This window comes from Suricata suricatta, chromosome 3, assembly GCF_006229205.1.
Source record: "Suricata suricatta isolate VVHF042 chromosome 3, meerkat_22Aug2017_6uvM2_HiC, whole genome shotgun sequence".
NCBI lineage: Eukaryota > Metazoa > Chordata > Mammalia > Carnivora > Herpestidae > Suricata > Suricata suricatta.
Window position 1 is genome coordinate 3,120,767 of NC_043702.1, and position 15,789 is coordinate 3,136,555.

Here is a 15,789-nt window from a genome sequence, read left to right on the forward strand (position 1 = left end):
TAAATATCACATATGTCTCCATAGATTTTTTTCCGGTCCCTAACACACACTTAAGTTATTAAAAAACATTCGCCAGAATAATTTGGCTTTTCCTCTAGTTTTAAATCAGTCCGATTTAAATGTTCTAGCTGAACCTTTGAAATATTCCACTCAGGTTTATAGATTATTAATTGCTATTCCCTACCCAGGGCTTCTGTGAAATCCCCATTCTCCATAATGGAATGGAAGATTCTAGAGTGCCACTGTAGGGAGAGAAAAGGCCTTTATGTCCGTCTTTATAACCCAGAGCTAAATCTGATCCAGGGTTTTTGAGAGGCTCGTGGTCTTGCTAGACAGCCAGTTTAGGATGTCATAAAAATAAGGTTGGATAATTATGTCATGACTGGTTTCATATCACTGTGCTTAACATTGTTCTGCATTATGTGATTGAATACAGAGGCAATAGCAAAAGTACATGAACAAAACATCTAGCCTAATCCCAGACCTGCATGTGAGTTCCATGTAACTCAGCATCGTGTGAGAAAAGATCAAACCAAACATTTATCAGACTATTTTTAAGATTCAGACTTGAAATGTAGCTTGAGTTCTTCCTTTCAAATTCACAAAGTTGTGCACAGGCAGCCATCTTGGTTTTTAAAGAGAAGAAACAGTAGTCACTCCAGAAATCAGGTGTTCAACACACTCGGATGATACCAAACCCTGACTCTGAGAGTCTGCTTTGTAACTATGGATTTGGACAAATGAAATTCCTGTGAGCACTTGGGGATGATAAGAGAAACATCCAAAAATTAAAAATCATGCTTGGACCTCCTGTAGGTATGGTAACACAGAATTCACACAATAACATTTCCCTCCAAATTTAGTAGAAATTTCTAGAATATGTACCTGTGCCTCCTCCCTCAGAAAAGTGAATATGTTTTGAATAATTGTAACTACAAATATGGTACAAATGAACATTTGACATAATTGTTCCTATTTTACACCATTATTCCCTAGAGTTGCCTCTTATCCATTCAGAATGCAGAACTGAAAGAGAATTTCACATTCCTTAATCAACATGTGTTTTGTTTGTCTGTATTTCGTGTTTCTTATTGGTTTCCAAAGAAACATGTCAGAATACTGAACAATGCATGTGGTCACTTGTTCTAACGCTTTCACATTTTTTGCATTTCTCTCTTTTAAAGCACAAGACTCTGCTGACATTATTTTCCTTATTGATGGATCAAACAACACCGGAAGTGCCCATTTTGCAGTCATTCGCGACTTCCTTGTAAATCTCCTTGAGAGACTCTCAGTTGGAACTCAGCAGATCCGAGTGGGGGTGGTCCTGTATAGCGATGAGCCCAGAACCGTGTTCTCCTTGGACACCTACAGCACCAAGGGGCAGGTTCTGGATGCAGTGAAAGCCCTTGCGTTCACTGGCGGGGAGCTGGCCAATATCGGCCTCGCCCTTGATTTCGTGGTGGAGAACCACTTTACCAGGGCAGGGGGCAGCCGAGTGGAGGAAGGGGTTCCCCAGGTGCTGGTCCTCATAAGTGCCGGGCCTTCTAGTGATGAGATCCGGGACGGGGTCGTAGCCCTGAAACAGGCTAGCGTGTTCTCGTTTGGCCTCGGAACCCAGGCCGCCTCCAGGGCAGAGCTCCAGCACATAGCTACCAGTGACAACATGGTGTTTACGGTCCCGGAATTCCGTAGCTTTGGGGACCTCCAGGAACAAGTACTGCTGTACATTGTTGGCGTGGCCCAAAGGCGCATTGTCTTACAACCGCCAACCATTGTCACGGAAGGTACGTATGCTCTCCTCGCCAGTGTGTGGGAGTGGGGTGTTCTGTGTGTTGGTTTTTGTAGAGGTCAGGCAGGCGCCTCCAGAATGCTTCGCCTCAGGAGAACCTGTAAGTACCCATGGCGGGGTCCTTCCGAGATAAACTAGCTCTTGGACGTGCAAAACAAAAGGTCCGTGAGTGAGTGGAAAGCTCTTGTTAACACACGCATTGTCAAGGAAGTGTGCTTCTGAGGTGAAGCGAAGGAAACCGTTGCTCTGAGACTATTCAACATCATTGTCTTATTCACTTGCGATCCAGTCGTCTGAAAAATGGATCTCAGGGGCTCATTACAATTCTGCGAAGACTAGTCCAGGACAGTGGCATGGCCTCTAAGTGGGCATGTTACAGGTGCACTTGTAGGTATGTGAGGGCTGCCCCACGGGCCCTTTCTGTGCTGAGTTTTGAGAACTGCCCTTCTGAAGGTAAGAAACAGCAGAGTACTCACTTGGGATATTTTTGAGAAACTATTTTCCTGTGCTTCTCAAGTTTCGGAGTAGTTCTGTTGAGTGGTGAGATCATGACATACTTTAATTCAGACTGAGGGCCTTTGGCAAAATAGCCCAACTGGACTCATTTATAAACATCAAAAGAATCATGTCACTTGGCAAATGTACATTTAACAAATGCAGGAGGAGAATGTGTTTTCCAAATGTAAATAAGAATACAGTTGTGCCTGATGCTGAGACAGGTAAGATTTAGGCAGATCCAAATTTGGACCAAATTACACTAGCTGGTGGTCTCACCTCTCTGCCAGAGGTTACCAACGGTCTTCTGCATTGTCGCCAGGTAGGGAAAAGGGGAATCGATGCGAGACCTTGCCTTCGGTCCCCGGTCTTATGTTACCTGGCTTGTGATCCTGTAGGCTGGACAACCGCCCTGGGCTCCGATTTCTTGAATGGATGATAAAGGAGTTACCCTGGATGAAGATATTTCTGTTCCAGGAGATGTTTCAAATTCTTTATTCTTTTTATTTATGGCAGCACATTGCTCTCGTTTCGATTTCCCCCCATCTTACTCAAGTATTACCTCCTCACGTACAAACAGCATCCTTAATCTTTGTGACCGATTTGTGATAGCTAACAAATATCCTGGCTATCTGGTCTGAGCTGGATACACAGAGAGTCGTGGCTGCTGGTCTGTTAGGGGGTAATGGAGCAATGGTGGAAACGTGAGCCAATGGCCAGGTGCAGTATTCCGAGGGTGAGAAGTTGTGTGAGGTCACCGTGGGATGGGGGAGAGCATTGGACAGAGTGGCCAGGGGAGGCCCGTTGGAGAAGCTGCAAGATAGAAAGGGGACAGCAGGTGAAGAACAGGGGACAGAGGGACAGTGTTCCCAGTGCAGGGGTCTTGGGACAAAAAGGAGCCTGCCCTCTTTCCAGAATGTTTGGCAGGCTGTGGGGCTCGAGGTCACTTGATATACGGAGGCTGGAGAGGCAACTAGTTTGGAGGGTGAGCATGAATGACTGACGTGAGTGTGTCGCGTGTGAGACACGTATGGGCCCTGGGTGCCGACAGTCCCATGTGGGTTCTGAGGAGGGTTCTGGGGAAGAGACAGGGCCAAGGAGGGCAGGTGCAGGAGCTATGCTTGGGTAAGGAGAAGAACGCCCTCGAAAGGAACCCGGGAGGGCCATCAGCGACCAGGAGACGCCACAGAGTGAGCCTCGGAAGCTTGGTGCCAACGACAGGTCTCAAGGGCTGGAGAGGTCACCAGGGCCCTGAGCTGCTAAGAAGCTGAGTACTATGAGACCAAGAGCCCCACTGCGTGTGTCCACATGTGCAGGTCATGGTGGCCTTGGCAAATAAGTGTCACGCAGTGCTAATGGCACATGGGGAGGAGGGGCGGGAGAAGCCCGTGAGGGCAGCAGACGTGCCCCATGGGAGGTAGCGGTGCAGGTGAGGCCAGCAGCCCACTGATTAGCAGGACCTTCAGTTTCACCTCCCAACAAGGGTATTTCAAAGACAGCTCTATTTGGGTTGGCATCACATGCCAGGAAGGGGGACGTCACTTACTGGAGGGGAGAGCGGCTGCCATGCCACCAGCAGAATGAGTCAGCCTGCTGGTCAGGATGACAGCTGACCTGTTTTTCTATTCATCTCCCGTATATATGACACGCATGTATGTATATGCAGACATAACATGCTGGAATCTTAGTATCTCTTCTACATCAATAGTGGAGGAGGGGTGTGTGTGGGTGTGTGCCGCCGGGCAGGCTCACTCTCCGTGCGTGCATAAAATGCACACATGCAGTTAACTGTGTATACATGCATATATGTGTGTATCTATTTCTTTTATAAACATGTTGAGGGAAGGAGAGGGCAGGGCTGTGTGGCATTCCTGTCTTTCGCACACACACGGAGGGAGAGTTCTTTGTGTAGTCACATCTCTAGGGAGAGTGTAAGGACTTGGAATTCATTCTTTGTACCCCAAACTGATACCAAAGCAATGGTCTCCGTGTGCCTGTCCCTATGTGCTTTGCATCTATGTGTGCATGTGCATGTTTTCTCTTTTTCTTTTTATGTTTTGTTTATTTTTGAGAGAGAGAGAGACAGAGAAACAGAGCATGAGCGGGGGAGGGGCAGAGAGAGAGGGAGACACGAAACAGACTCTGGGCTCCAAGCTGTCAGCACAGAGCCTGGTGCGGGGCTCGAGCCCATGAGCTTTGAGATCATGACCCGAGCTAAATTTGGATGCTCAAATGACTGAGCCAGCCGGGTGCCCCCACATGTTTTCTCTTAAAAAGGAGAGTTTGGGCCAATAATGTCAATATGGTCAAATGTCAAGGTACATAATCCATCTGACAGTGTGATGTAATGGAGGCCTCCTCCCGCCCATGTGATTCCTTAACAAACTGCAAGCACTCCTCCTTCTCTATCCTCATGAGCGTCGGAAGCCCGAGCAGGTTTTGGGATTGGGTGTTGGGCACAGTTCTTTGTGCCCGTGGCCCAGGTGGACACATGCTTAGAGTCACAAGCCGGTGACCTTGTCCAGGTGTCTTTGTTTTGTAGTTTATCACAGTCCTAATACGTAACTTCGCACCTTCATGAGGCAAGTCTCTTAAATGAAAATCCTTCTGTGCCACTCGTTTTGACATTGATTTCCTTTTGTAAGTTTTATGATATCAAGGGATTGTTTCTCTCTCTCTCTCTCTCTCTCTCTCTTTCTCTCTCTCTGCCTGAAAAACCCAGGCACAGAAAAGAGAAAGGAAGCAATGGGGGTGTGTATGCTCTGTCCTTTCGTATTTGGCAGTCGGTGTTCATGAAGTCACAGTTGTGAGACGAGGCACCTTCTGAGTAGACACCGACTGTTCTTTAATTGTTTAAGCCACAGCTTCATTCTGGACTCTAAAATCTAACCTGTAGGCTTTTGGCAGAATCTTCGTTGACAGGAGACTAGACTGAGGAGCTAAGGAACTGAAGAAGAAACGTCAGTGAACTTGACTGGATTATATAAGCTTGATTTATTTTTAAACATAATTTTAAAATATTTTTAATACATAATAGTAAATATATGTTTTAAACTAAAAAAAAAAAAAGAAAAGAGCTTCCTGGATTTTCTACTGACAACATGGTGAACGGGTGGTTGCTAAAGCTCATTCTGGTTTTGTGCAACTATTTTGCCAAAAGTACTAAGCGGAGGTGGGGGTGGGTGGGTCAGGAGCCCTACCTGCCACCCCGTAGGGAGGAGGTAGCTGGCACTGGTGTGTGTGTTACTACCGGTTCTCCCACTGACCTCACACTGACCAGAGTGAGTGGGAGTGTCCCTTGAGTAGAGTTAGTGGTAGAGACGGTCATGGTTGAATGGGACAGCTAAGGCCATTGTACTCACCTTATAATGTTGCTACCTACAGTCATCGAAGTCAACAAGAGAGACATAGTTTTCCTGGTGGATGGCTCATCCGCACTGGGACTGGCCAACTTCAATGCGATCCGAGACTTCATTGCCAAAGTCATCCAGAGGCTGGAAATCGGACAGGATCTTATCCAAGTGGCTGTGGCTCAGTACGCTGATACTGTGAGGCCAGAGTTTTATTTCAATAGCTACCCCAGTAAAAGGGAAGTCATTTCCGCCGTGAGGAGAATGAAGCCCATGGAAGGCTCAGCCCTGTACACGGGCTCTGCCCTGGATTTTGTTCGGAACAACCTATTCACTAGCTCGGCTGGCTACCGGGCTGCCGAGGGGGTTCCTAAGCTTCTGGTGCTGGTGACAGGTGGTAAGTCCCTAGATGAAATCAGCCAGCCTGCCCAGGAGCTGAAGAGACACAGCATCATGTCCTTTGCCATTGGGAACAAGGTTGCTGACCAGGCTGAGCTGGAAGAGATTGCTTTCGATTCCTCCCTGGTGTTCATCCCTGCCGAGTTCCGAGCAGCCCCTTTGCAAGGCGTGTTGCCCAGCTTGCTGGCACCTCTCAGGACCCTCACTGGAACCACTGAAGGTATGGAGGGGAGCGAGTCAGACTCATGGCAGGGTGGTCTCCAGGCCGAGCCTTTGAACTTAGATGAGAGGCAGCTCTTAAATGATGGAAACAAGAGTGATAAATGATATTTATTTCAGGCTTCCTTTAGCTGGGAGTTGTGTGACTTAAATGCTATATGATACAAATGTATGTTTTAAAATGTCATATGATAAGAACTGTATGTCTTTCCATGTCATCAAGTAGAAATTTTATGACGGGAACAACAGGACCAGGACCATCGTCCTTACGGCTTCTGGTCTAGGAGGTCACTTCTCAGTTATTACCTCTTGTTCGATCCCAGGGTTCTGTCTCTCCTGGTGACTCCTGTCCAGCTTCCTTCTGCCCCCACCAAGATGTGGCCTGGCTCTTGCTCTCCTGAGCTGACAGCCCCCTCTCAGTGGCCCAGCCCTGACCAGCGCTGAACATTAACTCTCTCTCTTCTCTCTAAGGGATTTCCCTTCAGTCAGTGAATGGGCATGAAGACAGAAAGCCCAGCGGTTTCCAAAATCTTTCATTTAATATGATTATCAGTGAAAAGTGATTTTTAAAGACAGGATAGTAGTCTATGAGCTTACAAACCGAGGAGTACAGTTCGCCGTCCTTAATGAAGATGAATATCACAGAAACAAGCTTTTCTGCCACACGACTTCACCACTGGAAGACTGTTGGATGCATGACTCGTGTTGCATGGTGCATGCTTTCTCCCCAGGCTCTCTCTCTTCTGAAAGCCTTCTTCTCTTCTCCTTACTTCCTGCACTTTTCCGGTCCACACTTTCATGGCTAAAGTTGATGGATAGAACATGGGATAAAATGAGTTGTTGGTTTAAATTTTAGTGAGACACTAGGAAAGAGATGGGAGATAGTTTTCCTAAAGGCATGCTCTACTAAATGTGTTGCTGCATCTTCTCTGATTTGAGCACTCTACTTGTGATTCACTGTGCGTGTACCCTCACCATTGGGAATAGCTAGGTTTTTGTATTTTAATCTGTTTCCATGATGCTGTTATCCCACCCTGAGGAATTCCCATGGGCTCCCCTTTGGATTATTGCCCGGCAATGCCACGCCCTCCGCAAAAGAAGGGTACCAACAGAGAATGACTCAGGGGTGGTCCTATGAATACTTCAGGATGAATACAGTTTAATTTTATTAATTTGTTTTAACCTTCAGGAGCTCATGCTCTCAGGTGAACTTGGGCTAACACTTGTAACCTACCTGTTAAGTGGAAATGTCTCCACAAATGTGTAGAGGTGAACCCCAGGGGCTGCCATCTCACACATGTAGACCTGGCTGTGACCATGGTCATAGACATGAGTGAGGCAGAAAGGCACAGGTTCCTGGTAGCATTCCCTTCCAGGGAAGGACTGTTCTGCTTTGAGGATTCTGATCATTTTTGTTAGTTGCAAACATTCTAACTTTGGCACTGTATCTCTCCGCGAGCCAACTTGATTTCGTCAACTTGGCTATCAATACGCCTCACAAACACCAGCCGCCACCAGTGGAAAATATGCAGCCCTCTGCCATATTTTATGAGATGACGTGCTTTGCCTCACCGACTGTCTGTGTGTTCTGAACGTTGGCATGTGTGCCCCGTGTTGCAGGCACACATGATATGACCTCCGTGGTTGTCTATGTCTCACTTTGTTTTCTGTGCTCCACTGCAGTTCACGTAAACAAAAGGGATATCATCTTTCTTTTGGATGGATCGTTCAACGTTGGCAAGACCAATTTCCCTTACGTGCGGGACTTTGTCATGAACATAGTTAACAGCCTTGATGTCGGCAGCGACAATATCCATGTTGGTTTAGTGCAATTTAGCGACACGCCAGTAACAGAGTTCTCCCTAAATACATACCAGACAAAGTCAGATTTGCTTGCTCATCTGAGGCAGCTTCAGCTCAAGGGGGGGTCAGGCCTGAACATCGGCGCGGCCCTGAGCTATGTCCATGCCAACCACTTCACCGAAGCTGGCGGCAGCAGGATCCGCGAACACGTGCCGCAGCTCTTGCTCCTGCTCACGGCTGGGCAGTCCGAGGACTCCTATGGGCAAGCTGCCAATGCCCTAGCACGCGCAGGCGTCCTGACCTTTTGTGTGGGAGCTAGCCAGGCGAATAAGGCAGAGCTTGAGCAGATTGCTTTTAACCCGAGCCTGGTGTATCTCATGGACGATTTCAGCTCCCTGCCAGCTTTGCCTCAGCAGCTCATTCAGCCCCTAACCACTTATGTTAGCGGAGGTGTGGAGGAAGTCCCACTCGCCCAGCCAGGTAAAGCTCCCTGATGCGCGGGGCTCCCTTCCCCCAGCACCTCCGGGGTGGCAGGTGGCCCAGCCTGAGCTTGAGTGTGCGGTGAACTGTAGAAGGAAGACCGGATTTCTGTGCTTGAAGTAATTTGGATGGGGGCCTGAGACACTGTACCAGCAAGTTTAGCCTCTCTGTCTAAAGGGTGTGCATTAATGAAAGAAAGTCTAGAATATGTTCCTCCCATTTTATCCCAGGCCCCCCCCCCCCATTTTTGCCCCAATGCCTGTGATGTCTCTGGAACACAAATCCAGATGGAAGTGAGTGAGTGAGAGGGATTGACGCCCTTTCCTACCGGAGAATGCACTGAGGTCATTTAGAAATATTAACTAACTAAAGCATAAAAAATTAAAAAGACATTGAAATCATTTTATTTATATGATTCTTTTATATTCAAAAATCTGTATGCAGAAAATTATTTTTTACAAACCCAACAAGGGCTGCATCTTTTTGTGATGCTAAAATGATTTCTAGGGGGAGGCGGGAATATTACTGTTCTTACAGATGAATACAGTGGTGAGATGCATATAGATGTGTGGGATCTGCCGGCTTGCTGACACCACATGGATGCGGAGCAAGACTGAGCCAGTCTGAAGCCTAATCAAATACCTCTAAGAACAGTTTGACCTGAAAACCATGTTCTCGTTACATATTACCTGTTGTGGCTCCCTTGTGGGCCTTCAGCCCTGTGTTCTGTTGGCTCAGTACAGCAGATTGGGACACCCTGACAGACAGCCTGACACACAGAGCAGTGGTGGGCTTCATCTGGGGTCCCGTAACTTCAAACTTAGTGAGCAGATAACCCAGTCAGAGCAGACATGTGTCAAGTCAGTTATCTGTGGGTGGTTCATTCACATTAGCCTTTGGTGCTAGAGACTGGCCAAATTTTAAGACAAAGGACAGTAAAGACCACATTTTTCATAGTTTAATTTATAACAGATTGAAAACACCGTTCTCTTACAGTGATTGCCACCAAGAATAGGACCCTCTGGGACTTACGCTGTCTTGCTTTGTGGAGTTCTAGTCCTTTGCAAATATGCACTGCCCTGGAATGGGGCATCTTAATGACACCTGGGCTTCAGGCTTTGACAGTGGGCTTTTGCCCCTCTTGCTGGTACAGTGATCATCAGATGAGCTAATTATGTGGCCTCCCATTGCCAAGAGCTAGTGGCGCTGGGCTGAAGAGACCCTGGTGCCTGTTATGTTCTCATCCCTCATTGTGTCCTAACCTACTTTTGTTGTAGAAAGCAAGCGAGACATTCTGTTCCTCTTTGACGGCTCAGCCAATCTCGTGGGCCAGTTCCCTGCCGTCCGAGACTTTCTCCACAAGGTTATTGACGAGCTTGACGTGAAGCCCGATGGGACCCGGATAGCGGTGGCTCAGTATAGCGATGATGTCAAGGTGGAGTCCCGATTTGATGAGCACCAGAACAAGCCCGAGATCCTGAATGTGGTGAAGAGAATGAAGATCAAGACCGGCAAAGCCCTCAACCTGGGCTATGCGCTGGACTACGCACAGAGATACATTTTTGTGAAGTCCGCCGGAAGCAGGATCGAGGACGGAGTGGTTCAGTTCCTGGTGCTGCTGGTTGCCGGAAGGTCATCAGATCGTTTGGACACACCAGCACTCAACCTGAAACAGAGCCAGGTGGTGACCTTCATACTGCAGGCCAAGAATGCAGATCCTGCTGAGCTGGAGCTGATGGTGCCATCCCCCGTCTTCATCCTGGCCGCCGAGTCACTCCCCAAGATCGGAGACCTCCAACCACAGATCGTCAGTCTCTTGAAATCTGTGCAGAATGGGGCGCCGACACCAGGTACGCGTGGGAATTTGGCTGCTTCTGCAGCCCAGGACTGGAGTGTATGAGTGACAGGAGGCTGCTGGCTCTTTCCCCAATTTAATTGTCTAACTGTCCTCAGGGCAAAACAGGAGAATCAGGGTGACATTAGAATATTTCATAATTAGGGGCACCTGGGTGGCTCAGTCAGTTAAATATTTGGCTCAGGTCATGATGTCACGTTCATGAGTTTGAGCCATGCATCGGGCTCTGTTCTGACAGTTCAGAGCCTGCTTGGGATTCTCCCTTTCTCTGTCCCTCTCCTGCTTGAGCATTCTCTCTTTCTCTCTCTCTCTCAAGATAAAACTTAAAAAAATTAAAACAATAAGTTAAGAAAAGAATTTTTTATAATTAGGTACATTGTAAAGATGTAGACATATCAGTAGTTAACACTATTTCTACTATAAGCCCAATAAAAGACCACATCCCATGGCTACATTATAGCTAAAACATTCTTCACCTGTGTGATCTACCAATGTCTTATTTTAAGTGGGTCTCACTGTGCTGTAATTCATCCACAGTTCATTTATCAAGAATATAAGGCGTGATGACAGGTGGATAAATTCCCATCCTAAACGCTGCCCTAAAATTTCCAACTGCTGCTCCACGTTACCATGACTTTGTATTTAACCACTTTCCATTTGTTGGTAAACACGCAGTGAAAAGAGCCATTAATTGCATTATAACCCTGTGCAATGAAACCCAAGAATTTCGAACTTCTACGTTGACTTAGGGGTCCATACGCTGTTGATGGTAGCCTGACATCTGGTCTACATGCTTTCCCGTCCTCTGCCGGGACTTACTGCAGGTTATTTGAAACCTCCCATCTGGCAACAGGCTAATGGCTAGGCAGGATGCGCCATCCCGTTTCTCCCTGCCCAACACTGTCTCTTGGGGACACTTTGGAAAGTTGTCACTGCTGCGTAAGCACCGTAAGTTCTAAAATAGAGACCTGTCCTTCTATCTACCTACCTATCTATGTTGCTGTATTGGTTTTTGATTTCTGCTGGACCAAATTACCATAAGTTTATGGCTTAAGACAAAATGAATTCATCATCTTCCGGTCTTTGAGGGCAGCAATCCAAAACCAGTATCACTGGGCCAAAAGCAAGGTGTCAACCGGATTGCATTCCTTTTGGAGGCCCTGGTGGGTCATCCATTTCCTTGTCTCGTGTGGCCTGCACTCCTCGGCTTGTGGCCCCTTACTACATCTGCAGCAGGCCCTCTTCTCTCTTCTCTGACCTCTGCTTCTACCCTTAAAGTTACTCCTTGAATGCTCACTGTCTTATCTCCCTCTTAGAAAGACGCATGATGGATTACACTGGGTCTACCGGGTAATCGGGATCATTTTCTCATCCCCCAAGCTCTTAATTCAATCATACCCACAAAGTCCCTTTCACAAGTTCCAGGGACCTGGAATTGGATACCTTTGTGGGGCCATTATTCAGCTCTCCATGATCTGTAGGAGATGGTCCCTCTTGGGTCCTGTGTGTCACTGAGGCTGTCTCCCTCCCAGTTTCAGGTGAAAAGGACGTGGTGTTTCTGATAGATGGCTCTGAGGGTGTCAGGAGTGGCTTCCCTCTGTTGAAAGAGTTCATCCAGAGAGTGGTGGAGAGCCTGGATGTGGGCCCAGACCGCGTTCGTGTGGCCGTGGTACAGTACAGCGACCGGACCAGACCCGAGTTCTACCTGAATTCATACATGGACCAGCAGAGCGTGGTCAGCGCCATTCGCAAGCTGCCCTTCCTGGGAGGGCCGACCCCCAACACCGGGGCTGCCCTTGACTTTGTCCTGAGGAACATCCTGGTCAGCTCGGCCGGAAGCAGGATAGCAGAAGGTGTCCCCCAGCTCCTCATTGTCCTCACAGCTGACAGGTCCGGAGATGATGTGAGGGGCCCCTCCGTGGTCCTGAAGAGGGGAGGGGCAGTGCCCATTGGCATTGGCATTGGGAATGCTGACATCACAGAGATGCAGACCATCTCCTTTATCCCTGACTTTGCCGTGACCATTCCTACCTTCCGGCAGCTAGGGACTGTCCAGCAGGTGGTCTCCGACAGAGTGATTCAGCTCAGCCGGGAAGAGCTGAGCAAGTTGCAGCCATTTTTGCTCCCCCCAACAAGCCCAGGTAAGGAGGGGGGGGTTCCTTGGATCATTGTTTCTAGAAACATCCAGGGCTACTCATCTGGACTGTGGGCTTTGAGTGTTCTCTGTGGGTTTCCTCTGCCTTATAGGGGAAAATTGGCCTTTCATGAAGAATTAGGAGCCACATGCCTTTGTTCTCAGTGGCCGGAAGTGGCACAGGCCTGGGGACATGCTGAGATTCATGATTTGGGCCAAATTAAAGTTTCAGAGAGGTGTATCTGCATGCTTTAGTGCACACCTCGTTTGTCTGCACAAAGGCTTCTGCATTGATATCATAAGGGACGGGGCCATCTAGCTGGTGGCCCCAGTTCAATGTCAGTTTTGAGCTGCCCCTGGCATGTCCAGTCAGCAGCCTCCTGTGATCAGGGAGGAAGCTTGACCATGGGGTCCACCAAGCTGGTGCACAGTCTCTGAAATATTGGTGTTTCTAGAGCCCAAGTGTGATGATTACTTGTGAATTGCCTGGTGCTAAGAGATGGCTTAACTGGGAGCATCATCTTGCTCTTATGACTGTAATTTATTCTATTTCATCGTTCCTGGTCCCTTTTCTAGGCCTGGCTTCAATAAACTAGAAAACAGTGGGAGCCTGGCTGCTGAGAATGAAGGGGGCTAAGATGTGTCCATCCCCCTCAAAATATCCACCGAGGGCCTGCCTCCCCTGGGTACTCAGGTGGGGAGACTCATGGTGAAAACCCAGCTGCCTCCTTGCTTCCTTGTGGCTTACATTCTACAGAGCACCATCTGAAGCCTCATGGCATGGGGAGGGGGAAAAGGGAAAGGCAGAGGGGTACAAAAGGAATTGAAGAGTAGAAATAGGTGAGAGAAAAGTCAGGTGCCAGATAGAGTGCCCTTTGGGTGAATAAAGGTGGGGCAGGTGACTGATATCATGTTGTTGAGAAGGGCCAGCATTTGCTTGCTGGCATCCAGGGCAGAGGGCAGCATGCCCCACAGGCTTCCATGGAATGTTCTAAAGGGTTTGTGATTAAATAAGTTTGGGAAACAGCGGGATAAACAAAGTGAGAGAGGTTCCCTCCTCTAATTGATGTGTTTTGCATATCTCCAATTCAATGAGAAGGACACATTTCCAAAACTTATTTGACTGTGGGGTTCTTTTATATATGTTCCCAAAAATGCACTTTGAAAATCTTGTCATAGTACATATGCTACTTCTTTACTTTAAACACAAGCATATATTTCTACAGCATAGTGGCCTTCCCACTCCTCAAAATGACTATTTTCTATCTTCACCTTTTCCCTATCCTGCATCTTCTACACTCTCCTTCCTACCAGAACTGCTGTCCATTTCTCAGCCCTGACCTACTGCCAGGTGAGATGTTTCTGCCTCCTGGGCACCTGCCGCTCTTACCAACTCAAGGGCGCCATTTGCCATTCTCTCTCCTGATTCACTGGCTCCCCAACAAGGATGGGAAGGGTGATTCCCTTTACAGGACAGACATGTCACTTTTTCTCCTTTCTTAAAAACTCTCTTGATGCCTGCTTCTCTCTTCAGTAGTGCCCAAATCTCCTTTTCAAAGAGTTATGTAAAGCTTTACAATTCCTCGCTGAACCCACCATGATCTGTCATTCACTGTAGCCACTCCATATAAGGTGGTTTTGTCAAGGTCTCTCCATCTGGGAAAACCCAGTGGTCAATTCTCAGATGCCCTCCTGCCTGATCTAAGAGAACCTGCTACATGTCACAGTCAGGATCACCTCATTCTGGAAACACCATCCCTACTTGGTCTAGATGTGGCTCTTACGTATCTATGCTCTGCCTCCCTCAGAGTTACTTTTATTTATCCTTTTCTGGTTTCTCCTCTTCTCCCTGACTCATAATCACTCCAATGCCAGGACTAAGTCCTGAGACTGATATTTTAGCTATAATAGCCAGAATTAAGATACTTTGCCTGTCAGGTGGTGATTCCATGACAGACTGGGAGGTGGTTCATGAACACTGAGAATTTGGTGCCAAAAAATATGAAACCCATGATAACATGTGATTTGCAGGTGTTGGAAACAAGAAAGATGTGGTCTTTCTCATTGATGGGTCCCAGAGTGCTGGCCCTGAATTTCAGTACATCCGCACCCTCATTGAGAGGCTGGTTGATTACCTGGATGTGGGCTTTGACACAACTCGGGTGGCGGTCATCCAGTTCAGCGAGGACCCCAGGGTGGAATTCCTCCTGAATGCCCATTCCAGTAAGGATGAAGTACAGAATGCAGTGAGGCGGCTAAGGCCCAAAGGTGGGAGGCAGATCAACATTGGGAGTGCCCTGGAGTACGTGTCAAGGAATATCTTCAAGAGGCCACTGGGAAGCCGGATTGAAGAGGGTGTCCCTCAGTTCCTGGTCCTCATTTCATCTGGGAAGTCTGATGATGAGGTCGACGACTCTGCGGCAGAGCTCAGGCAGTTTGGTGTGGCACCATTTGCTGTGGCGAGGAACGCAGACCAGGAACAGCTGGTGAAGATCTCCCTGAGCCCTGAGTATGTGTTCTCAGTGAGCACCTTCCGGGAGCTGCCAAGCCTGGAGCAGAAACTGCTGACCCCCATCACAACCCTCACCTCAGAGCAGATACAGCGGATCCTGGCCAGCACTCGCTATCCTCCTCCGGGTAAGATGGGGTATTTATTGTTGTTCTCTGAGTATTTTTGACATAAAAAACATGAGAGGTTCAAAGATCCATGGTACTCATGATACGTGAAATCAAAATAAGGGATACCTAATATCGAGCCAGTTGTGTCAGTGGCTTGTTACAAGGAGGGAGGATGTGCTTGATGGTGAACCATGGAGCATCTCGATCGAAAGGATTAGAGCTTTGTGGGAGGCTTAAGAAAATGGAATTTGGCCTGGATTGGATATTGTCAAGAAGTGGAAGTAATGCTATGATTTGGTGTCTTTCTTCATCTTGTGGCTAAAGCTGTAATTGGCAAAGAAGCAGTAGTCATTCCTCTTCGCCAAAATGGCAGGTGTTTGGTTATTATTGTCTTCTTTTTGTCAATGTGTACATATGATTCCAAAGCTGCTGTTCTGTGAAATCTTTTGTATTCTACAGGAGAACCCAAGGCCTGGCTCTGTGGGCTGGGCCAGCTTTTGTCTTTCTCAATGTAAATGGCTCAGTTCTATGACTTGTCCAGCTTTTGCTGTGCTGTGTTTCCATTACAAGTAGCCCAGTGATCTGTGAAGCAAAAGACAGGGTGTGGCAACATAGGACTAGGTTAATAAAATGGCATCCAAGA

The 15,789-nt window shown here is 47.7% G+C and overlaps 1 protein-coding gene across 3 annotated transcripts in view; it reads left to right on the forward strand.

The window, feature by feature from the left end:
• COL6A3 (collagen type VI alpha 3 chain) overlaps window positions 1-15,789 on the forward strand; it is a 77,820-nt gene that overhangs the window by 18,592 nt on the left and 43,439 nt on the right. The window contains exons 3-8 of one of the 3 annotated variants that reach the window (XM_029933549.1): window positions 1,185-1,787; window positions 5,672-6,256; window positions 7,939-8,538; window positions 9,816-10,388; window positions 11,926-12,534; window positions 14,559-15,164. In XM_029933549.1, the coding sequence (XP_029789409.1) occupies window positions 1,185-1,787; window positions 5,672-6,256; window positions 7,939-8,538; window positions 9,816-10,388; window positions 11,926-12,534; window positions 14,559-15,164 (3,576 nt within the window). The remainder of the gene's footprint in view (window positions 1-1,184; window positions 1,788-5,671; window positions 6,257-7,938; window positions 8,539-9,815; window positions 10,389-11,925; window positions 12,535-14,558; window positions 15,165-15,789) is intronic. The other 2 variants (XM_029933550.1, XM_029933551.1) reach the window with 2 other exon arrangements.